The sequence below is a fragment of the Lepidochelys kempii genome, chromosome 11 (genome assembly GCF_965140285.1).
Source record: "Lepidochelys kempii isolate rLepKem1 chromosome 11, rLepKem1.hap1, whole genome shotgun sequence".
NCBI lineage: Eukaryota > Metazoa > Chordata > Testudines > Cheloniidae > Lepidochelys > Lepidochelys kempii.
In genome coordinates this window covers 32,678,670-32,704,848 of record NC_136390.1, presented here as the reverse complement: position 1 = coordinate 32,704,848, position 26,179 = coordinate 32,678,670, and the positions used below count along the sequence as shown (strand labels likewise).

General features: G+C 41.0%; 1 protein-coding gene across 12 annotated transcripts in view; it reads left to right on the top strand.

The window, feature by feature from the left end:
* The window catches only part of BAZ2B (bromodomain adjacent to zinc finger domain 2B), a 353,162-nt gene that overhangs the window by 205,639 nt on the left and 121,344 nt on the right, over positions 1-26,179 (top strand). For 6 of the 12 annotated variants that reach the window (XM_078847944.1, XM_078847943.1, XM_078847942.1 and 3 more), the window contains exons 2-3: positions 18,774-18,925; positions 22,835-23,023. In XM_078847944.1, the coding sequence (XP_078704070.1) occupies positions 18,774-18,925; positions 22,835-23,023 (341 nt within the window). The remainder of the gene's footprint in view (positions 1-18,773; positions 18,926-22,834; positions 23,024-26,179) is intronic. The other 6 variants (XM_073305587.2, XM_073305577.2, XM_078847946.1 and 3 more) reach the window with 1 other exon arrangement.

Genomic DNA, 26,179 nt, shown 5'->3' with positions numbered 1-26,179 from the left:
GATTAGAACAGCACAGCAGGGTGCGCTGCGCATCAGAGAAGCTTAGAAAACAAGTTTCATGAATGGCCAGGCTACCGTGTGACAGTTCTGTTTGTTTCCCCTTGATGAAAACCCACCCCCTTGGTTCAGTCTACTTCCCTGTAAGCCAACTGCCCTCCCCCCTTCGATCACCGCTTGCAGAGACAATAAAGTCATTGTTTGAAAATCATGCATTCTCTATTAATTCATCACACAAATAGGGGGATAACTGCCAAGGTAGCCTGGGAAGGGTGGAGGGGGAGGGGAGGAGGGAAGGACAAGGCCACACTGCACTTCAAAACTTATTGAATGCCAGCCTTCTGTTGCTTGGGCAGTCCTCTGGGGTGGAGTGATTGGGTGCCCGGAGAGCCCCCCCGCATTCTTGGGCATCTAGGTGAGGAGGCTATGGAACTTGGAGAGGAGGATGGGCAGTTACACAAGGGCTTCAGCAGGGGTCTGCTCTTGCTGCCTTTCCTGCAGCTCCACCAGACGCCGGAGCATATCAGTTTGATCCCCCAGTAACCTCAGCATTGCATTCCTGCTTCCTCTCATCGCGCTGCCACCACCTCTCATCTTCCTCGTCCTTCCTGTCCTCACATTCATTTTCTGCTTTCCTGTACTCTGCCATTGTTTGCCTCCACGCATTCTGCTGAGCTCTTTCAGTGCAGGAGGACTGCATGAGCTCAGAGAGCATTTTACTGCGAATGCGTTTTTTTCGCGTTCTTATCTGCACTAGCCTCTGGGATGGAGATGATGGGGGAGCATTGAAACATTTTCAGCTGCGGGAGGAAAAAAAGGGAGAGTAGTATTTAAAAAGACACATTTTAGGGAACAATGTGTAGACTCTTCCATGGTGAACCAGGCTGTTAACATTACATAGCACATGTGCTTTCAGTACAAGGTCGCATTTTGCCTCTTATATTGAGGGCCTGCCGGTTTGATGTGAGAGATCACACACGCAGGGCCGGGCAGCAGAATTCGGCTTGCAGGCAGCTATGGTAAGCCACAGTCTTTTGGCTTCTTCAACCTTCATAACATGTGGGAATGGTTTCAAACAGCAGCATCCTCCTTTCCCATACCAAGCACTCCTTGGGTTGGCCATTTAAAAGGAGGGGCTGCGGTTTTTGGGTTAATGTGCAGCACAAACCCAACTAACCCCCCACCCCCAATTCTCTGGGATGATCACTTCACCCCTCCTCCCACTGCATGACTAGTATCAGGGAAGATCCCTGCCAGCCAAATGTGAACAGCTCAGCGTGAACTAAATTCGACCTAAACTCGTAGTGTAGACCAGGACTAAGTTTATTTTGTCTTCATTAGAAAATTCAGTAGTCCTTTGCATATCTTTTGAGTCAGCATGTAGACGTTTCACTAGCTTTTCTTTTGATTGTTGACTTTATTCTTTATACAAGACCATTCTTTTTTGTCAGAGACCATGGATTGATTTAAATCAAAGCAATTTAAATCACCAATTTTTATTATGATTCAAATCAGCAAGCAGGAAACTTTGATTTAAATAATCTATTTTAATAATGTTTTGCATTTGAACATTTTAGTTATTTGCCTGAAGAAAAGTTCTTTGAGTGATTGCAAATGTCCATTCTACTTCAGGATGTGTGTGTTTGTGCCCAGTGCACTGAAGTTGGAGATGTCTTCTCATAGCAATACCCATCGGGGTAATGTGTTTGCCCTCCTCACACTCATACTGGTAAAGGAGCTACCCTGACTCTTCCTCAGTTTCTTTTCACTGCCTGTGGCCAGAATTCTGAGTGTCTATGCTTGTCTATACAATCTCTCTCTCTCTCTCCTCTAGAGAAGGTTTATTAAACTTTGTAAACAGTTAGTAGTTAGCTGCATAGTTACCTTTATTGTGGTACTCATTCATTTAGTTTAGTTTTCTGGAAGCTGGGGTGGAGCATCAGACTTTTTTCTCTGCGATACTGCATGGACACTTGATATCAGGACATGCCTAGGTCTCTGGCCTCAAAAGCCCTATGATAGCTGTAAGAAATCCATGCTAGTTGTTAAACCTCACTCTCGGTGCCTAAGTGTGTACTTGAGGGTCATGTTCAGAATGGATCCCTTTTTTGCAGGGGGCTTAAGCCTCAGACCAAGAAAGATAGGGAGGTGAGGCTTTGTCACATCATAATGTAAGCAAATTCGCATCCTCTTTCAGAGCCAAGTTGCTTGGTACATGCACGGAGAGGCTCCATTCCATTTGGGAGCACTCCTCCGAACATTGCAGTGTCTTCTCATTAGAGATTTTCAGAAGGGAGAAAGAGCCATTTCCCCCCTTCCCTGGTACTGTGTAAGGAGATGAAGACAGATGACTTATGTGCCTCTAGAACTAGAAGGCCACTTTCTTCTAGGAGATCTCAGGGTTTGTCTGCTCTGTGCCACAGTCCAGACTAATAGTGTGTGATTTGTAGAGTGCTCTGGCAGTGTAGACCCTACTGGCACAAATTGAAAGTTACCTAGTTTGCATTAACCCTGTTTAAAGGGGACTGCATCAGTGGGAACTAAGTACCTTTGCGTTTGCTCCAGCAGGGTCTACACCGGGCATTTGGAGCGCAGTGCATTAGAACACTGTACAGATCGTACCCCAAAAGTCTGGACTGTAGTACCATGTAGAGAAGCCCAAGGTTTTCGGTGGGACCCCTAAGCAGGAGTGTGGATACCAGAGGTGGAGCACCAACTCTGGCTCGGCGCTCCCCAGTATTTCATGCTTTCTTGACCCATCAGGCAGAGGTGATGACTTTAGCTCCAACGTCAGGACCATTGAGATTGATTCTATTGGCTGCACCTTCTCCTTTTTCTATGCAGCAGACTTCTGCTTATACTGTTCTCTTGGTACTGACAAAGTCAGAGGCAGATGCAGCGGATAAAGACTCAGTACTGGATTCTACAAATGTGTTGGATGTAGCTGTTGGCACAGTCTCTACTTCACAAGCTGTAGTACCCACTTCATCAGCAGTGGTGTTCCACTCCACTTCAGTTTTGGTGCAACAGACCTCAGTACTACGGCAAGCAAGACTTCTGCAGAGTTGCGGCCTAGCTATCTGGTATCCTCTTAGAGTAAACCAAGCATGCTTTCCCTGGTACTAACTGGGTCGGGTCACATCCCAACCACCTGCATTGCATGGTACTGCACCACCCTGGCTGTTGGGTTACTTGGCTCTTCTTTGGGGTCAGAGGTGAGATCATATTGTGATGGGTTGGAATCACGGAAATCCACTGGGAGCTGGCACCTCCTGTGCCAAGACTACTTCTGCCCCTGCTTTCCTGCCCAGTCAGCTTAGGACTCCAGCACCCTGCCTGGTTTGAACCAGACCTGCTAGCCTGCTGCAAACCCAGACCCAGGTCTGAACCACGTCCCCTAACAGCTGAAGGCTCAATTGAAAGCAGAAGTGTTTCTGTCTTTAACACTCAGATGCCCAACTCCCAATGGGGTCCAAACCCCAAATAAATCCGTTTTACCCTATATAAAGCTTATATAGCAGAAGTGGGCAAACTACGGCCCGCAGGCCACATCTGGACTGCGGGACCCTCCTGCCTGGCCCCTGGCCCCTCCCCTGCAGCCTCAGCTCACTACACTGCCGTCGCAATGCTCCCGGTGGTGCAATGGGGCTGCAAGCTCCTGGGGCAGTGCAGCTGCAGAGCCCGCCTGACCCTGTGCTCTGTGCCGCACGGTAAGGGGGTAGGGAGCAGGGCGGGTTGGATAGAGTGCAGGGGAGTTCGGGGGTGGGTGGGCAGGGGGTCGTTAGGGGTCGGGGCTGTCAGAAGGCAGGGAACAGGGGGGTTGAATGGGGGCAGGGGTCCCGGGGGGCAGTCAGGAAGGGTGGGGTTGGATGGGGCAGGGGTTCTGGGAGCAGTCAGGGGACAGAGAGAAGGGGTGGTTGGATGGGGCCAGGGTGCTGGGGGGGGCGTCAGGAAACGGGGGTTGGATGGCGCAGGAGTCTGGGGGGGGGCTGTCAGGGGGTGAGAAGTGGGGAGAGGAGGATGTGGGGACTGGGCCATGCCCCCCTCCTCTATCTGGCCCTCCATACAATTTTCGAAACCCGACGCGGCCATCAGGCCAAAAAGTTTTGCCCGCCCATTATACAGGGTAAACTTATAAATTGTTCACCCTCTATAACACTGATAGAGAGAGATGCACAGCTGTTCCCCCCCCCAAGGTATTAATATATACTCTGGGTTAAATAATAAATGCAAAGTGATTTTATTAAATACAGAAAGTAGTATTTAAGTGGTTCCAACTAGTAACAGACAGAACAAAGTGAATTACCAGGCAAAATAAAATAAATCATGCAAGTCTAAGTCTAGTACAGTAATAAAAACTGAATACAAATTTAATCTCACCCTTAGAGATGTTTCAATAAGTTTCTTTCACAGACTGGGCACCTTCCTAGTCTGAGCACAATCCTTTCCCCTAGTACAGCCCTTGTTCCAGCTCAAGTGGTAGCTAGGGGATTCCTCATGATGGCTCCTTTTTGGTCCGTTCCACCCACCTGTATATCTTTTGCATAAGGCGGGAATCCTTTGTCCCTCTGGGTTCCCACCCCTTCTTCTCCATGGAAAAACACCAGGTTAAAGATGGATTCCAGTTCAGGTGACATGATCACATGTCCTGTAAGACCCCCCCAAGCCTTCATTCTTCCCAGCCTGACTCACAGGAAGGCCTGCCTGCAAACAGAGCCATCCACAGTCAATTGTCCTGGTTGGTGGAAGCCATCAAGATTCCAAACCGCCATTAGTGGCCTACACTTTTCATAATTACAATAGGCCCTCAGAGTTATATTTCATATTTCTAGTTTCAGATACAAGAGTGATACATTTATACAAATAGGATGACCACACTCAGTAGATTATAAGCTTCGTAATGATACCTTACAAAAGACCTTTTGCATGAAGCATATTTTAGTTACATTATATTCACACTCATCAGCATACTTTCATAAAATCATATAGAGTGTGTCACACATATGTATCCTGATGTCGTTTTCAGTCCCACGTTATTCTACAAGAGCTCATGGGGCTTCATCTACATTTCTGGGTCATGTATCTATAGGGGACATGTGCAAAGCAGTAACCTGGTTGTTGGTGCCTAACTTCACAAAATATTCACTATATCTCAACAGTCAAGAGGTGATGCCAAATTCAGGTGAGCAGTGTTAGTCTCTGTTAAAGTAGATTCTGAACCTCACCTCCTGGCTGAACAGCTTGTGAATTACCTGGAGTGGAATGAACATGTGGAATCACTCAAAGAAGGAAAAATGGTTACTAACAAATTGTGTAAGTGTTGTTCTTCAAGATGTGTTGTATATGTCCATTCCATGTCCCACCTTCTTTCCCTCTGTATCACCGTCTAACTTACTAATATCCAGTACGAAGGAACTGATGGAGGCTTGGGGCGGCTCTGATCCCTTTATACCATTGGCTAGCAGCATGAGCGTGCACAGGGCACATACGCTACCCCAACGGGTATTGCTATGGGAAAAACATTTCTGGTTTCTGTGCATTGGGCATGCACATACCTGAAGTGTAATGGACATGTGCTTCATGTCTCAGAGAAAAACAGTTACAGAACAGGTTAGTAACTGTTTGGTTTTTTTTGCTTCACATTGGTTGGTAACCATTAAAACATGTTAATTTGCAACTAAATTTAGCCTAAATTGGTGTTTCTTTTTGCTAACAAAAACACACTATATCTATTTACATTTATTTAAGTAATTATGTAGTTTAGTTATTTAGAGTCTAGATTTTTTTTACTTTTTTATGATAGGAAGTGGTGAATAATGCAGTTCTTATATACTAGATTATTTTTTTTATCTGTGATTTTTGTCAAACTGTATTTGAATGGAAATTCAAATAAATTAAAAATGTGTAAAAACTTAATTTACTTTTTCTAGTGAGTAAAACTACCTTTAATGTGCTGGATAAATAAAAAAAGTTTTATCAAAATATATTTTGCATTTAAAACTGATTTTATTGAACAGAGGAAATATAAGCTACAGTTAGGGAATTGAACAGATTGTTCTGGCAACTGTGTCCTTTCAAGATTTTAGAACTAGTAGAGCAAATTGTCTCACACCTGGTTTTTGTTCATAAAGTGAGAGAGGAAAACAAGCTTTCCTGTCTTTTCAGCTCCCAACTGGTTACTCAGCTTTGAATGAACTAGTCATTGAACTGGTATAGGTGAATAAACTGAAAGGAAGAAAATATTCTGTCTGCATCAGCTGTTAAAAGCTGGTTTATCACTTTGGTTCAAGGTGCTTTGGCTTTAACTTTCACCAGTTCAGTGGTTTGACTTCCATTAAAACCTGGCAGCAAACATGTACTGCTTAATAATATTTTTTATATATAATTTAAATGATATTAATAGATTATAAGAAGCTTTGGCCTTAACATAGGTTGTCAATTTCAAATGGGTTTATAAACTTGTTTGGTTTTAAATAAAAATCTGATTTAAATTTAAAAAAAATTTTTTTTTTTTTTTTTTTAATCATGAGTTTTTATCCTCCTGTCTCACAGATAGTGGTAGTGGACAGTGTCAGAAACTCCAGTATACCATGAATAGTTCATTCTGTTTGGTTTGAGGACAGACTTTTTGTTTACCCCCTATTCATAAAGGTGTATTTTTTCCTACAGGCATGTTGTTGTCTTCCGAACAGGCTGGAATTTGATTTGCTGTAACCTTCTTCTCCTCCATAAACTTTATAGGTGATTCTTCCTTTAGTCTAATTGGCATAACATATTACAGTTTACATTTGGAAGGGCACCTCAAGTTTTTACTTGAGAGTTGCCGTGTCCTAGAGAAATTTCCCCAAAAATATTTAGCTCTGTCTCTAAACTGGAGCCAAAGTAACAAAGCTTGTGTTTATTTTATTCATTATTTTATTTTTTGCCACAATACACATACAGTTGGTATCATGGTTTCATTAAATCACTCCTACATTAAATTTGCAAGATATTCTAAGTGGACAAGATGGAATAAAATAGTCACCTTTGTTTCAGTTTCCAACCTCAGATCTCATTCATACACATAACTTCTTTTGAAAAAAAAAAAAAAAGCACCAATGATTGTGGGTTCATCAGTTCCATTGTGTTAATTATAATATTACATCTTTTACCAATATAGTTCTTCCAGGTCTAATAAAATTGCTCAGGTTTCTTTAGCATAAGCAATTATTGTTTTTAAGGGCATGAAGTCAAAAACACTTTAATCTGTGCATATAATTAGAGAGGCACAATTAGAGAGATTCACATTTCCTCCAGTTCGGTGTAATTATTTCCTTTTCAGTAGTCAATAGTCTTGTAAGTAGTCTGTGATATAAACTTCAGTACAGGTATCATACAAATCCCTAAAATACATAGGGAATTCTATATGCAGTACTAAAAAGATTATATTACAAATAAGTTATTTTCGGGTTCTCCCAGTTCAAATGGAAAAAGCATGCATGAGAAAATACAGAGAAAAATACAACAGTCCTATGTATGCAATTTAGGGGGAGTAAAATAATAGTGATGCAAAAATTTATGGTGTTTGTTTTATTTGCTACTATGTTTTTAATCACTGAACAAATATCTAAACAAGCAACTGAGTAGATCGTTGGATGCCTTTTTATCTAGTCGTCCATTGGTGAAAAATAATAAAGAACATTGTAAAGGAAAATAAATTTTTGCACCCTGATGAGATGTCAGCACTTTTGCAAGTGCTTACTCACATGAATAAACCTTTCTGTAATTCAATGGTTATACTTTTGCAAATGTTGCAGGACTGGGCCCAAAGCAAAGCTAATGAAAGACGAGCAATTCCCTTACTATTTTGGTGATATCGGTAATGAAGAAACTTCAGAAAAATTCTGGTTAAATAGTCTGACCTCTTTGAGGAGTTAAATAAAGGAAGTTCATTAATTTTTTATAAAACGTCAATGTAAATAATTCTTTCTTAAACCAAGAGCTTCTGCCAAAGTCAGATTCATTAATCTTTTTGGAGTTCAGGATTTCTCCCAAATTGAATCATGGGAAAGTGAGCCCTGTAGCATTGTGAACATAGATTCCCAAACTAAGTGGATAGCTTTAATTGAAGAGTTAGATGATTTCCAATTTACATAGCTAAAATTATAGCAATGAAGAATTTGTAAAGTTAAGTACCAACTATTTTCATGTCCTTCCATCTCAATCCCAAATTATCCTTTAGCAGCTTCAGTGACTGTTGAGTAATAGCAGATTTAGTAAATAAAATGTAAACTGTATAACTCCATTGCCTTTGACTTCAGTGCTTTTGTCAAACTCACTTTTGCCAAACATTTGGGCCTCAGTCTGCGGTCCTTTCACAGACTCCCATGAATTTATTAATAGTTCTATATGCTGAGTGGCTACAGGATCTTCATTTTGTGTGACACTATTTAGGTGTTTTAAAAACATAGAAAACGCTTTTTTCCCAATAAAAGTGAATTTTGATAAAGATAGGTGGAGTTTGTGGGTGTGTGGTAGTAATCCCATAATAGCACAGCTGTGAGTTAGGGGCCCTGAATGTTTCTCCCACCTGTGATACTAACAAGACTTCATACTTCACTCTCCTGTAGCATTATGCAAAATATTTAATATAGTACATCCAAAAAAATGCATTAAAAAGTTAGGTGTGCAGAAGTTAGGAAATGCCAGAATTAAGGTTGCTTGTGCAATCTTAATTTGGCCTGTTTGTGCATATGCTGTATGATAGTCTTCAGTTACATGATCACATACTGTTTCTTTCCCCCACGGGGCCCCTACCTCATTCAGGCTTCAATCTTGTCTTTTAAAGTGTACATTTTTTGGAACAGGGACTGTCTTCAAATCTATGTGCCTACAGTGCCAGTAGAGCGTGCTACAGGAATATACATATTTAGTAATCATAATAAACATATACCATGTCCATGACAAGTTCTAGCTTTTAAAGGTCATTTTTGAGTAACATGAAAGCAAACATAACAAAAAATCTGAGAGCCATATAACTTAAAAATATTTGACTCACATTCTTCAGACTTTTAAAAAAAAGTCTCTAGGCTAAGATTAAACATGCAAAATATAAAAATGACTGCATGGGTTTGAGTGTATTTTGGAAATGTGTAATTTTAGTCTGATATATATATAGATATGTCTTCAATAAAATCTACATTTAAAGAAAATAAACACCAGGATTTTCAGGACCCAATAGGTAGGTTCCTAAATTCATATTCAGATTTTTAAATAATGAGTCAATTTTTTTTTTATAAGTGTTGAGCTCTCAGCAGTTCCCATAGATCTCATTGGGAATGGCTGTATACTCAGCACTCTTACAAATCTGGCCACTTAGGCTACAGTGCTATGTATGCGTATGGATGTGCTTAACTTTATTCACGAGGAGTTCCATTGGCTACCCATTGCTCTTGAAGTTAAGCATATGCATAAGGATTTGGGCCTTAATTATCTGCTGAAACATGATAGTCTTTCCACTGACTTCACTGGGCATAGGATCTGGTTTTAGGAGCTTAACTTTAGGCACTGAATTTTGAAAATCTTGTCTGAGAATTTAAGCCTAAAAAGAACACACATACCCCCGGCCCTGCATTATAAGAGGGAGTTAAAAATGGAGATTTAGAAATGGCATTTATCTTTGTAATTTAATCATGGTCTTGTTTCTGTGATTCCATAATGAGAGTGTGTGTAAATTTTGATTCTTAATTATAATAATATGCAAGTTTTTGTATGTAAATATTTTGTGTGTAAATATTTTAATACTTTAGCCAGTTTTTTGGGCTGCACTTTGAGGCTCAGTTTAATTTACAAACATTTTAGATGCAGTTCACTTGTTTGTTTCACTCAGTTTTTTACAAATGTTAATTAAAGTATGTGACCTTTACTTGGGAATACAACCTTTTCTGTTGATTAGCCACAGTTTTCAGCTTGTTACACTGCAGGCACAATCACCAATGCTGTGAAATTATGCATACAATTTGAAAGAGCTAGACCATAATGTTGGAAGACATGTTGCAACAAGCTTTTATAGCATTGTAAAGATTAAAGAACTTTGAAAAACAGAGAAAATAACATACATGCACTTCTGTCACAGTAAGTGGTCTCCTGGATTCTCTATAAGATAGAATGTCTTGGCATCACTAGTATTTTAAATTTTGTTTCCAAAAATGTCTAGCTAATCATTTTTGTACTTCGACTGATAGATGAAGGATTTTGTTCACTGTTGTTTTATATTTAAGGCATTAGTTAAGTATTTATCCCTTTTTAATTCTTTTGAACAGCATTGTTCTATTTCAGCATGAAGTTCATTAATATTAATAAAGGCATTTGCAGTTATCATTCCTTGTTACTAAGACACCAGAGTTGTAGAAATGGATGCTGGCCTTTGGGGCAATGCTTTCAATCATTTATCTGTGTACTGGCTAGTAGAATTTCAAAAGCTCTGCTCAAATATATTCTGCCTATTAAAATGTAAGTCAAGAGTCTTAGGCAATGCAGTTTTGTATTAAATTTCATTATGCAAAACATGCACACAGTAAGCCAGCAACTTAAATAGAGACGGAAAAAAAAAGTATTAATCTACAATCAGAATATTAATGTATCTTAGAAAAGAAAGATAATGATTATTTTGGAAGGAAAATGTCATTATAATCCAGTTTGTTGTAAAAGGACTTTGTTTTGAGGACAAATGGAAGGACAGTTCCAATTTGAAAATATTTTTTAAAATACATGTTTAAAAATTGATAGCTTCTGTTTTTTAGGCACATTAAAGAGTGGCTCAGTTACCACATAGTAATGTTTTTTCAAAAGGCCTGTTTGAAACTCTCCCATGTTATGCCTTTGTTTATGTTAAGTGCATTATATTATAAAAACATTCTTCTTCAAGTACTATGTTAGGTGTGTGCATGCCCACGTGCACAGCTGCCAGGGATTTTTCTCTTAAGTGGTATCTGGAGTCCTGTGCTCATACTCCGGTATATGAGGCGCCAACGGCCCTGTACCCTCTCAGTTCCTTCTTACTGCCTGTAACGGTTGCAGGAATATCCTTCTCTCTTTGTAATTTGCAAAGTTCTCTTAGTGGTTTCCCTTTCATAGCTTTTGCATATAGTTGTATATAGTTACCTTAAGTAGAGTGAGCTAGGTAAGTAGTCAGGTTAGAATAGTCAGTGGTCCCCTCAGGGATTTTGTCCCTGGGACGGTGCCTTTCCCTCGTCCCCAGGATTCAAACTGTGTGCTGTTTGTCACAAACTCATGCTGGTCAGTGAACCTCACACAAGCTGTCTGAAATGTCTGGGGGAATCGCACATTAAAGAGAAGTGCAAAATTTGTAAGGGCTTTATGGTACGCACTCAGAAAGACAGAGACACTTTCTGGACCGTCTCTCTCCCTTCCTTCCTGAATGGGCCAGGGTCACCTTGGACCAACAGCGTGCTCTACACCCTGAAGTCTTCATCCTGCGTTCCTCCCTCCTTCCCTGTGCCTCTTCAGGGACCCTTCTAACGAGCATCTTCTCATCCAGGAGGTGGAATCCCTCCTATGTCTGGGGGCCATGGAGGAGGTTCCTCAAGATATGAGGGGGAAAGGGTCTTACTCCTGGTACTTCCTAATCCCGAAGGCCAAAGGGGGCCTCAGACCCATCCTAGACCTGTGTCACTTCAACAGATATCTCAAGAAGTTGAAGTTCTGCATGGTCTCCCTGGCCTCCATCATCCCCTCTGGATCAAAGAGACTCGTATGCCACCCTCAACTTAAAGGATGCCTACTTCCATATTTCTATCTTCCATGGCCACAGGAGAGTCCTCCATTTTTGTGGTGGGCAGCGCCACTATCAATTCATGGCACTGCCCTTCGGCTTATTTTCTGCTTTGAGGGTCTTCACAAAGTGCATGGCGCGGTGGTGGCTGCTTACTTGAGGCACTCGTTCAGATCTATCCATATCTTGACGACTGGCTTGTCAGAGGAAGGTCACAGGCCTAAGTGCAGCCCAGCCTTTCTTTGGTGCAAGTCACCTGTCAGGAACTAGGCCTGCTTATCAATGAACAAAACGATTCTGACCCCCGTTCACAGAATAGAGTTTATAGGAGCAGTATTCAACTCTACCTGTGCCAGAGTCCCAATTCCAAGCTACGTTGAATCTCATTGCACATGTCAGAGCTCACCCACTCATGACTGCCTGGTTATGCCTCAAGTTATTGGGTCACATGGCATTGTGTACCTACGTGGTTCAACGTGCATGGCTACGGCTCAGACTTCTACAGACATGACTGGCATAGGTCTTCTCTCCCAGCGGAGATGATTTAGACTTAGTGGTCACAGTTCCATCGAACGTCCTGTCATTTCTGACTTGGTAGACAGAACCATGAGCTGTTTTGAAAGGGTAACATTGGTCTGTGACGCATCGGATTGGGGGATGGGGAGCCCACTTTGGCAACCGGAGTACTCAGGATCTCTGATCTCAGGAGGATCGTTCCCTCCATATAAATGTCAGGGAGCTCAGGATGATACCCTGGCTTGCCAGGCATTCTTCCCCATCTAAGGGGCAGAATGGTACACGTTTTGATGGACTATACAGCTGTAATGTTTTACATTGACAAGCAAGGTGGAGCTCGCTCTTCTGCCCTGTGTCAAGAGGCTCTTTGACTGTGGGACTTCTGTGTACAGCATGCCATTCATCTTGAGGCTTCGACTTCCCGACACCCGAAATGCACTGGCAGACTGCCTCATCAGGTCCTTCTCTTCTCGCCACGAGTGGTCACTCCACCTGGAGTTAATCAACGTGATCTTCCGAAAGTGAGGGACTCCCCAGGTGGATCTATTTATGTCCAGACAGAACAGGAAATGTCAGTAGTTTTGCTCGTTTCATGGACTAGCCAGAGTTTCCCTGTCTGCCACTTTCCTGCTCCCATGGACGGAAACACTGCTGTATGCCTTCCTGCCGATACCTCTGGTTCACAAGATCCTACTGAAGGTCAAGGTGGACAAAGCGAAGTTCATCCTGGTAGCTCTGCTGTGGCCATGCCAGCACTGGTTCGGCACGCTTTTTGACCTCTCGGTGGTAACCATGCCAGAGCTCCCACTGTGATCATACTTACTCTCACATAGTCAAGGCTGTCTGCTCCACCTGAACCTAATGTCACTGTATCTCATAGCATGGCTGCGCGGAGGAACAGGCCTGCGCGGAGTAAGTCCAACACATCCTGTTGGGTAGCAGGAAGCCTTCCATGAGAGCAACTTACTTGGCCAATCTCTCTCTACGATCCATTGTGGACTACCTGCTCCATCGCAAGCACCAAAGCTGGTCCTATCAAGGCTCACTGGTCCTCCTTTCGAGCTGCTGGGTTCGTGTTCTCTGATGCTCCGCTCGTGGAAGGTCTCCTTCCTGGTGGATATAACTTTGGCCCGCAGGGTCTCAGAGATTAGAGCGTTGATGTCTGAACTCCCGTATATGGTCCAGCTGTGCCCCACCCAGCCTTCTGACCTAAGGTGGTGTCACAGTTCCGCAATAATCAGGACATCTTCCTACCGCTTTTCTTTCTGAAGCCTCACAAGCTGAACGAGGACCAGTCGGTTACACTCTTTGTATGTTAGATTGGCCTTAGTCTTCTACATCGAGAGGACCAGACTCTTCCATAAGTCAACGCAGCTCTTCATCGCGGTGGTGGCGGGATGAAAGGTCTGCCTGTGTCCGCTCAGAGAATCTCCTTGTGGATAACTGCCTGCTGTGAACAAGCAGGGGTATCACCTCTGGCCATGGTGATGGCCCTTTCCACTAGAGCGCAAGCTTCATCAGCGGCCTTACTTACGCAGGTACCGATCCAGGATATCTGTAGAGCCGCCACCTTGTCTTCGGTTCAGACCTTTGCATCCCACTACACCATCATCCAGCAGGCCCAGGACAATGCCAACTTCATCAGAGCAGTGTTGCAAGCAGCACAACCATGAATTCTGAGTCCATCTCCAGGGATACTGCTTGAGAGTCACCTAACATGGAATTGACCTGAGCAAGCACTCGAAGAGTTAAAAACGGTTACCTACCTTTTGTAACTGTTGTTCAAGATGTGTTGCTCACATGCATTCCATGACTCGTCCTCCTTCCTCACTGTCGGAGTCAATGGCAAGAAGGAACTGAGAGGGCACTGGGCCGGTGGTGCCTCATATGAGTGCAGGGCTCCAGGGGGCACCAGAGCCAGCCCTATGGATATCATTAAGGAAAAAATCTCTGTTAGCCATGCACATGGCACATGCACACCTAACATGGAATGGACATGAGCAACACATCTCAAAGAACAACAGTTACGAAAGGTAAGTAACCATTTTTTCAATGGGTGACCAGGAAATACAATTTTCACCAGTTTAAAGGGATCACTGTCAAGGTTTTAACTTCACCTTTGTTAAAACTACTGTGCACATAATGTTTTCAGTATTGGGCATAATGTTTCACTTGTCACTTGGTCGTGCTAATAAAACAAAACTTAAAAATTCCGAGTACAGACAAATGTCTGAGTACAGAGCATGTGATGTCATAAGATGTGATGATCAAAAGCATTATTCTTAGTTATCCTTTACATGCATTGGTACAGTATTGCATTGGGGGGGAAAAACAGAGGAAGGAGTAAAATTAGCCAAGAGAGAGAGTTCAGTAAGAGCCAATACTGGACTTGTGTGCAAAACAGCAGAAGTATGGTGAGATCTCATGCATATCTGGGCAAGGAACAGATTCTTCCCCGTCCTGCTCCACAGATCATAGGCCACCAGCACAGACCGCCCACTTTAAGCATGTCACTCATTCCCCTCCTCAGACTTCTTCTTTAGCTCTATGCCATTTTCCAAATTTAAACTCCTTGGTATTAAGCCTTGTACAACTCTTTGCCTCTGCCTGCATGTCAGCACTTATTTCTGCTCCCCATATCACATCCTCTGCTCTGCCAACTACATTTGTCTTTGTTGTTCCTCTTCTCTACTTTCCATCTTTCATCTTCATGTCTTTCCACCTGCTTGTGAGTGCTAATATTATTTATATTGAGGTACCACCCAAAGGCCCCAATCCTCGTGGGACCTCGTGCCAGGCTTTGTATAAATAGGTAAGGCACAGTGTCTGCTCTGGAGAGCTTAGAGTCTGATTTGAAGTGAGATACAGCAAGTGAGTGTGACAGACAATAGGAGGGAAAGGTGGGAGGGAAAAGGTAAGATCACATGGGTATGGAGGTTGACTGTTGTACAAGTTGAGATTCTAAATCATTTGAAAAGTTTTGAGAGGGAGAAATCCAGCCAGCCTGGCTACTGCCTAATCTCACCATGACAGAATTCTTGTATGCATCACAGCAGAAGTGGGTCATGAAGGAGGAGAGGGTAGCTGCTTTATGGATAAATTCAGGAAGGAAGTTCCAGATATAATAGGCAGCTGTAAGAAAGCTCAAATACATATGTGGGAGTAGACAAAAGGGCATTCAGGGCTGGCAGCTGCACTTGCCCCTTGGCCCACTTCCAGTGTTCCAGTCATCTCTTTGTTGATCTTTGAAGTCTTGCTTACAAAACACTTCAACTTTGTCTTCCACTGCTGATCTCTGCTCCTGCTCTATCTGCTCCTTCCCTCTTTCCCCACCTTATTCACAATTTAAAATAAATAAATGGATTTACCAGGTTCATCCTCAATCTCAATCTATTTATTTTAACAAAGAAGAGCTTGAGGAGTGACTTGGTTAGTCTATAAGTATCTACATGGGGAACAAATACTTAATAATAGGCTCTTCAATCTAGCAGAGAAAGGTGTAACATGATCCAGTGGCCAGGGGCTGCTCTATCAATTTTGCCACCCCAAGCAGTTGCTGCCAAATTGCTGCTGCTGCAACAGCAGCGGAGCTGCTGCCGAATTGCCACTGCGCCTGGAAGAGCGGCGGAGCTCCTGCCCAAAAACCGCCGCAGTGGGAAGAGCAGTGGAGCTGCCGCCGAATTGTCACTGCGGGACATGGACTGTCACCCCAAGCATCTGCTTGGAAAGCTGGTGCCTGGAGCCGGCTCTGCCAGTAGCTGTAAGTTGAATTTAGACAAATTCAGACTGGAAATAAGGCGTAAATGTTTAATAGTTAAAGTAATTAACCATTGGAACAATTACCAAAATTCTTGGTGGATTCTCCATCACTGCTAATTTTTAAATCTAGATTGGATGATTTTTCTAAAAGATAAACTCTGGTAATTCTTTGGGGGAAGTTTTAGGGTCTGTGTTATGCAGAAGTGAGCCTAGATGATCCCAATGATCTCTTCTGGCCTTAGAATCTATGAATAGATTACAGTTCACATTAACGTTGTTTTAACTCTCATCTCTCCCTTCCCTTCCTCCTCTTATTTTGTCTCCATTTCCTTTACTTTTCTGATATAGGGCCAGATACTGCTACTCTACTCTCACTTTGCTGAGGTCTGTACCTAAGTAGGTCTCTTTGCAGAGTAAGGAACTGTGCAACATGAGAAAGAATGGCAGTATCTAATTTCTAGACTGCAATCTTTTAATGGCAGGGATTCTCTCTTTTTTGGAAAAGCCCCATGCAAATTTGTTACTATATAACTATTAATTATTATAAAGAAAGGGAGAGAGAGGATTGTGGGAAAACTGAAGAAATCAGAAAAGAAGAAAAAGGCTTGAAGGAAAATGACAGATAAGAAAAAATAGTATTCAGTCAGATTCTCCTAGGGTGTCAGGTGAAGTTGCATTAATGAAAATTCTTCTGGAACAGTAGAAGGAGGAGGCCCCTCTAGCAAGAATAGGAGCCTGCTATGGTGGAGCCAGAAGGCACAACAGATACTATCTGTAAACTTTCTAATGCTTAGAGATGGATTTTCCTGGCACAGTGTTTAGTGCTGACAAGACGTACAAGGAGTTTAATGTGAATATGTTTGTGCATGTAGATATATTGCAATTAGTTTTCTTTTTATTCATAATTTATTCAATTGCTAGTAGTTTCTATGACCCTCATAAACTGTTTAATTTTACCTGCTGAGCTCATGATCTTCAGCAGTGTTTTTAAAACTCAGGTAAACTGATGACCCCTATTGCTCCCCCCGTCATATTCAGAAAAAGCATGTACCAGTTGCAACTGTAGCACTGTAAAAACTAAGCATGGTTTAGTCAAAGTTTGCACAGGAACTTTCTGACTAGGAAAAATACTATGCTTCTGTTTTACATCAGCCTGCCTCCCTACTTGAGGCTTTCCTCCATTCCTTCACTGCTTGTCTTGCTTTCTTTAAAAATGAAGAAATAAAAAACACACATACATTGATAAGTAAGGCATCAGCTCCTATTACTTCCATTGGTATACTATTCAATGGATTAATTCTCCCCATGTGAAGAAATTTCTCCAGAATGCACACTCATCTTAATTAAGTCTGCATCCTTCTTTTGGTCAATTTCTTACCTTTCAAGTAGTTTGACATCCAGCGTTCTGTGTTGTTCAGAATTTCATAGTCTTCGTGCATCTCAACACATACTTTTGTTTCTGATTAATGTTTAATTGGATTGGAATGCTGTCTAATGGATAGGGTAGGGAACTGGAAGTTGGGACTCTGTTTTATGCCGGACTCTGTCACTGACTCTGTGTGTGTGACTGTGGGTAAATCACTTAACCTTTCTGAACAGTTAGTTCTCTTTAACCATTGGTAAAGTAAACTCACAAGGTAGTGAAGTTTAGTTAATATTGGTAACTTGTATTTTGCTTATAGGATGAAATCTATCATATTCAAAAGGTTTTTAAAAAATAAGTTTCATCCTACATAACTTATTCACTAGAATGGTATAGTTCCATTGAAATAAATGGAATTATTCACAGGAGTAAGTATTGTGGATACAGGTTTAATTATGTCAGAAGTCTTATTTGCATTGTGTTCTTAATCTTTTCCAATTCAGTAACCTTAAAAGATTGTGATTGCTTTACCCTGTTGCACAGTGTCATTCTGATTTCATGTGGTATTTTTACAGGGTTATGCCCTACTGAATTTTTATGTAAAACATATTTCATGTATACTTCTTTTCTAGTAAGAAGTCACCATGCAACCTTTTTTTGTTTAAAAAAATTAATTCATATGGGCGCTTGTTTTCTGTTGTATTTTAAAATATATAATCGAGTATTGAAAAAGATAGAGGAAACGGGTTTTTTGCCACACTATTCCTGATCCTTCCACTCTTTTGTGTGAAGAACATTCATGATAACCTGGCTTTGCAATTTATCACATGGATAACACCATCACATATGTGAATGACAGTACCACTAATCTTTGCATCAAACAGTAAATCTGGAAGAGGTGCTGGGGAAGCCCTTTCTGCACTGAGGTAGATGTTTGTGCTCTGGAGCTTGGATATACTGTCACTGGCATTTTCTTGGTTATGCTTACCTGCACTGAAGCTCTTGGCACAGCCAGTGTTTATACCCATTGACTCTTCTAGCTCTTCTTGTGCTACGATTGTGGGATGGGCCTAGAGATGAGTGCTGTTTGGATTTTAGCAGATTAGTGAGGCGCTAAATATATATCCACAGAGGGGAGAATAATACAGTGACTGTGCCCTGCAGGAACTGATATCCCCGCTGGTTTCAGTAGCTGATTAGAACTAAATTACTTTCAGGAATCCTAAGGAGCCAAGATTGATAAGATACGTGTATCAGGCTCCCCTTACAAATAGAATTGCCATGCCATGCCATGCTTCCTATTGTTGATGAGCTGATGGAAAAGGCATGGAGGACACCACACCTCTCATTTTCCCTTTGCTGCAGTAGATGGAGAAAAAGTACGTCTTATCCAAAGACCGTGCCAGTGATGTCTTCCACCAGTGCACTCCAATGTGAAAGACTGGTTGTTCAGGTGCTTGTGGTCAGCAGAAGGATCAGCAAAATTCTCAGCATTGTGCCCTGGATCACAGCTGTTGGTACTGTTTTTTGTGTGTGATGTCTCTTTCTGTTGTCTGAGAAATGCAGATGTACTGAAACTGCATGGCTAAAGATCAGGTTTGAAAGGTGGAAGAAGCCTCATACGTTGGCAGAGTTTATTTCTTGAGAGCAGACCCATGAGAAAGAATATGTTGCCCAAGAGTGTGGTGACTTTTTTTGAGTGTCAGATCTGGGGACCATTTAATTAAGTAGGTATAGTGGGTGGAGCTGCTGGCTGATGAATAAATCCCTGAAGGTACAGGTTTCAGAAATAGACCTTCCCTTTGGAGGCCTGGAAAATGGTATGGGACATTCAGCAGTAACGTGTTGAACAGCCAGTTGTAAGTGGTTCTGCAGAAGGCAAAGGTGACTACAGACACCCTTCATTCTCTGTGATCACTTCTCTGAAGCCTCCTATTATACAGCAGGAAAATGAAACATTAGTGGCTGAAAGGTGTTAAGACTTGTTGCTGCTCTCCGCTCAGACCCAAACTGCACCTGTACTGTGGGGCATCAGAATAAATGTTTGAATTTATTAAAAATTTTATTGGTACAATTTTCATGTAGGGACAAAAGAACAAACTGTCTTAGTTGGAACACTCTTTGTAATAGATAAAGAGGAGACTGAAAGTTCTTCATGCACCAAAGAGGTCCATCAAGGGGATGCAATTACCATTCTGATACACAGCTAGGCTGTGGTGATGGGGGACTTGATCATTAGAAATAGCTAAATATGAAATGGTCATTTGAACGGTTTTGCAACATGTCTTCAGGATGCAAAGGTGCAGGATCTCATGACATATCCAGATAAAATTCTAGTGAGTGCTGAGCCTGTGATTATGCTGTATATTGGTACCAGTGCTGTAGTGGTGTCAGAAAGCGGTTCTGGAAGCTAAATTTAAATTATGAAGAAGAGTCTTAAGCATCTCTGGTCGTTTTTCTGAAATGTTTCCAGGTGCACTTGCAGTGTCCGTTAGACCAGTGATCTCCAAAGTGGGGTGTGCGCACCCCATGGGGTGCCCCAGAGGATCCCAGGGGGGGTGTGGCAGGAGGAGTGCCGTCGGATGGCACTCAACCTTTTTTTTTCTCCAGCGGCAGCTCTGCACACCTGCGGCAGGTCTTCCCGTCTTCTTTCTTCAGCGGCACCTGCAGCAGGTCTTCCCGTCTTCTTTCTTCAGCAGCACCATGTGGGTGCGCGATCCAAAAACTTTGGAGACCACTGAGTTAGACAATAGAAACTTCAGGGTCTCAAGGTGTGAATGAGAACATCATGTGAAGAAGAAGCATTTAATTACATTTGTTAAGCACTGTGGGTGAAAGGAGAGCCTAGGCAGAAGGGGTGGGCTCCATGTTAATTGCAGTGGAATCAGACGTCTGTCACAGAAAGCTGTGACAAGGTTTGTGAGAATTATTTAAACTAGGCACTAGGGGGAAATCAACAGGCACTAAGGCAAAACTCAAGTCAGACAACAGTATCTGCTGGGTATTTCATTAAAACAAATGAATCTCTGAATGGCTGACATAAATGCCTGAAAAATAACAAGGTGTCAGATAAAGGAGATAAATATGGGCAAAGGTCAAAAATGAAAAACTGTATACCCCATGTGTAGGTGAATAAGGAAGTGGTGATGTATATCATTTGCGTTGCAGTGGTACCTACATCACCCAGTCAGGGCCACATTGTGCTAGATGCTATATAAACAATTAAAAAAAGACAGTCCCTGCTCCAGAGAGCTCATAATCTAGAATTATGACAAGATAAAACCAATGAAAGAAAGAGATGAAATTGTGCAAGAATGAGTGTTTTAACAGCAAAAACTTTGAAGTAGATGAACTAGAAGACCTGGTAATGGAATAGGACTGTGGTGATTGTGATTATTTATATTACCATAATGCCTAGGAGCCCTAGTCAAGGACCTGGACCATTGTGCTAGGTGCTGTACAAACAGAGAAGGTCCCTGCACCAAAGAGTTTATAATCTAAGTAATAAACGATAAGAGATGGATGCACACAGTCCGGGGAGTGTAAGGAAATAATGACATAATATTGGTTCTAGACTAAGACACATTTCTTAAATATGGTAGAATTACGAAAAAATTGAAATACTAGAATTGCCAGCTATAACCTATGCAAAAATGATAAATTAGATTGTAGAAGTGGCAGGGCAGTACTGTCATTAGAAGAGTCAATAGAATCTGAGAGTTTCTTAGTGGAAGAAAGCACAGTACAATCTGTATAGATACAGAACCCAAATCATAAGAATACAAATATGCTAGTAGGTTTATTACCAGTCTCTAGATTAGGGCAAATGATATTGAGTACTTAATGTGGAGACTAGAGGTATTGAGTATTTAATGTGAGGGAGGCGGGAGGCAATTAAATCTAATAAAGCACTAATAATGAGTGACCTACCTTCCATATAAACTGCTCGTGTTTCAAAACAGAACAGTATTTAGAAAAGCAATTAATCAATACGTTTATCTGATCTTCTTGGACGAGGTGGTTCCGGAGTCCACAACGGAAGAGGTGGACATGATTTGTTTCAAAAGGTAACTGCAGTTGGACCACTAAGTGGGACCACAGTATAATTAAGTTCAACCACCACATGGGAAGGGTCATACCAACAATTAGTGCTTACATTTTAGAAAGCGGTATTTTGTTTTTAAAATGAAGCCAATAAAAAGATTAAAATCTTTACTCAGCATGGAGGCTAGCTAAGAAACTATATCACAGTCACAAAAGCATGCCTTTAAACAGTGTCTGCCTCAGAGGTAGTCCTTTCAAATATGACATTGAGGTGTCTGTCAGATGAGGAAGTGCCAAACAGCAGCTAGGAACCAGGACTGCATGATGGTATTCTATAAGAGTTCTGAAGGAATTTAGGAATGAAGTGGCTGAGCTGCTAATAAAAAATATACATTCTCTCATTAAAATTGACTGTTAACAGATGACTTGTGGGTAACAATTTTACCTGTCTTTCATATATTTATAAAAGGTATTAGGGATGATTCTGGGAATTACAGACAGTGTGCCTTGTGTTACTACTTGATACATTGTCTGAACCAATAGCTAAATAGAGAGTTGAACATGATATGTTAGAGACATACTAACATACTTTCTGAAAAGGAAAAGTATTATTTTCCTTTCCAATCTACTAGAATTGTGTTGTGTGTTCCATCAGAATATTGGATGTAGGAGAACCAACTGGTGTACATGTAGTTGGACTCTGGTTTTTTTAACAGGATAATCAATAGTTGATACCCATTGATTGAAATGGAGATTACTCTAGGGAAAAGATTTCTGAAGCTAGTTTTCATACAGCTTGTTTTATGGCTCCAGAAAGACTTATAGAATCTTTTGAAAGTTTTGGGCTGTAGTAACAAATACACAAACTTTAAATACTCAAAACATGATTTAGATTTGTTTGTTTGTACAAGGCCTGATTTGCAGGTCCTCCTATTTGAAGTAAAATGGGAGTTTGCTTGAGTCAAGACTGCAGAATACAGCCTTATATATATATATATAAGGATAGATATGGCAGTGTTGTTGGTGGTTGTCAGTTGTGGTCATGCAGGTCCCATGGTTTATCTCTGATCCTGCACCACTATCTAAAAGGAATAGAAAAACTTTCGACTGCTAAAATAATTACAGTGATAAATGCTATATCTTTTTACCATCTTTTATATTTCAAATTTTGTATTAGGATTGTTAATGTTTCCAGATAATATCTGTGTTTTATAGGAAGCAAATGGCAATAACAAAGGATACCACATGTAAAACTACACAACAGTTCTTTAAAAAAATGTGAAAAGAGTTTTATAAACTTTCTATAAGCATGAGGGTTGGGCTTCACATGATTAGTATCTGTTTTTGATAGTAGAATTTCAAGTGTTGTTTTTTCCCCTCAGGACATTTATTCAGAACAGCTGGGGATCAACCGTGTAACCTGTCCACAGTGTCGAGTGCCTTCCCAATGGTCAGCCACCCAGTCTTTGGTCTACATACAGCCAGCTCAGGGCATTCAGAGTTTGGTGGCTTGGGAACACTTGGTACTCCCACAGCCTTAGCAGCACATCCCCATCTAGCACCTTTTCCAGGTAAACATCTGTTACAAAGAATATTCAACCTTCTGAAGAAGAAACAATGAACTGTCCTAATTCAAATAGACAGTGATTTATTTTACATCAACAAGCAAAGTAGAAGAGGTTCAACTTTCCTGTGTCAAAGACCTCAAGATCTAGGACTGGGCAAGGTCTAGGAGATTCCTGAGTGTAATTTACAATGTGAGGAAAGGAAAACATTGCAGATTGGCTGAGATTCTCACTAATAGCCCCTCAAGAGTGGTTCTCTAAGAACCACTGTAGTGTGTAACTGAAGTAGTACATGTTCTTGCCAATAGTGAGGTTTAACCAGACAGACACTTGTTGGTTTTTTTCCATCTTAACATGTCTTTGTTTCTATTAGGTGGATGTATTTATCACAAACAATAAGATTGGAAGGTATTTATTTAATATGGAGAAAAGTTGGAAGGGTAATGGATCTATTCTCCCTTTTTTGGGGTAACTTTTTCAGTTGTTTTCTGTCTGACACCTGTAATAGTGAAAGTTCTAACCAAGCTCAAGAGATAATGGTTGATTTTACTTGTCCTTTTGTCAGCTCAAGCTGTGATTGATTGATAAGAAACATGAATTTTTTCTTCACTTTGGGGTCAAGGACAGTGGGTAAAATTTCCAAAAGCACTTCAAATGACTCAGGGTGCCCATGTCTCATTGAAAGTCAATGGGACTTAGGATCCTAAGTGCCTGTCACTTTTGTAAATGGGACTTGGAACCTGGGTTCTATAGCTAATTTTGTAAATTTTGCCCCAGGTGAATAGGTACCTACAAATTGTCAAGTTGTAGCAACTCAGTAGGGTCCCAAAGTATGGAACTACTATAGACACTGCTGTAGGGTAGTGATGATTATTGCTGCTGTCCCTTAGATAACTGTTGTTACTGGTAATAAATTTTTATTCATGGTGCCATCTTGTAAAATCTGTACAATAAGCTCTAATAAGCCTTATCCTAAAGCAAATTGCAGAATTCTGCGGGAGATGGTTGTGCACCAGTAGCATCTGACTTCAAGCTTAGGGTGTCAGATATTCTGCTAGTATTTTCCCACATCCTAATTCTGCTAGTATTTAGAACTCTCTAAATCCCCTCTCTGAGGAAACAAAACCTCATGTCTTAATACACATTGAGCATCCTAGAGAAGTGTGAGTGTCAAAATTTGTCTCCTGATAAAGCGAAGTGTTTTCCTAACTCAGTCTTCTGTAGATTGCAACAGCATATTTTCCCATGAGAAAGGAATTCTCTTTTCTAGGGACTTAACACTGTGTAAAGACTGTATTTAAAAAAAAAAAAATGTGGAAGAATTGAATTCTACCTGCAGAATTCCACTTGGCTTACTCATTCTCTCTTGATAAAAACTCTGAACAAACCTTATAGCTAGTTCTCTTGTAATCTTTTACTTTGTTTGCCAAAATGACCTAGTTATTTTTTAGAAATCATATCAATAAAACAGAAGTAGAACGTTGTCACTAGATAAAGGTCCACACCTAGGCAGAGGCAAGGCATTTAGAGAAATGCATGTTGAGGTGAAGTCTAGAAGGTTAAAATTATATTCAGAGCAGGAGACATTGATCCTGGGACAATATTGTCATTCAGTGATTTGTCTCTGTTATGGCTGAATGATTCATGCAGCTGTAACCATTTTATCTACTGGATGTTGGTGCAATAGAATGACAGTTACTTACTCGAAGCCTTATTCTGAGAGATGTTTAACATCCACATTTACCATAGATGTCAATCCTTTGTGTCTGAAGTAAAATAAACTCTTAATGAGAGTTGCATTTCCTCAGCATCTCTTAGGATCAGGCCCATAATCATTACTTATCTGCTTTTCAGTGATGGTCTTGGAAAAGAGACCTCTTGGGTGCTTCAGTTAACCTGGAAGCATCTTATCTATAAAGGTACAATTTTTTTATGACTAAGATTTGCATATAGAGAGAATTTTTAGTTTTATGTTTTCTCAGACAATTTTGCTTTGCTGTCCTGCTAAAAGACTGTCTTGAGTTCATACATCCCATTTGTTATAATATCAGACAATATAGAAACTTTACATAACTATACATAGCTATATAACTGTACATAGCCATTCTGTGTCATTTGAATCTTTGAAGGTGGCCCTTCGCACCAGGGACAAACAATTTTCTTGGTTGGTATTTGTGCGATTCTATCCTTTGTGTTTCCCTATCGCTGTTCTCTTTGTGTTCCCTTCTTAGCACATGGTAGTGCATTCTCTTTCTCAGGTGGTCTCCACATCTTGATACATCTGAAATATTCTTACCTTTTCCTGAGCAGTAATCACCACATTTTATTATGAATTCATTGCTCTTTGTTTTGTTTACATACTCCATACTGAGTGACACCATGGCAGGTTAAAAGCTCAGACTGTCTGTCACTGGCATTGTTCACAATCCAGTTTTCATAACCATTAATAGTGTCAGCCAGTGAATGTAAAACGTGACACTTACGTAATCTAACCTTCCGTTCCAAATGCTCTTCTTGAATAGTAATTCTAAATGACTGTTTAAAATAAAAGGCTAAATTCTACTCTCCCTTACACTGGTGTAAATCAGGTGTAACTTTATTACCTTCACTAGAGAAATTGACATCCGTGTAAATAACAGCAGAATTTGCCTCCTGTTGGTACAATTTCCATCTTCAAACTGTATTGAAGTTGGTATCATCTCTTTAAAAATGAAGCATTCCTGTGGAGTGGAGCAATGGATTCTTCAAAAGCAGCAAAGAGTCCTGTGGCACCTTATAGACTAACAGATGTATTGGAGCATAAGCTTTCATGGGTCAATACCCACTTAGTCGGATGCATGTAGTGGAAATTTCCAGAGGCAGGTATAAATACGCAAGCAAGAATCAGGCTAGGGATAATGAGGTTAATTCAATCAGGGAGGATGAGGCCCTCTTCTAGCAGTTGAAGTGTGAACTCCAAGGGAGGAGAAACTGCTTTTGTAGTTGGCTAGCCATTCACAGTCTTTGTTTAATCCCGGATTCTTCAGGTTCTCAACTTGATCACACAGAACTTACTCAAAGCTGATGCATATGCCTGCTGCTTTTTTAAAGTGTATCTATATATATATTTTAAAGCATAATTGCACACAGAAACCCTTAAAGGAGCAATTTCCAAGAGGAGGA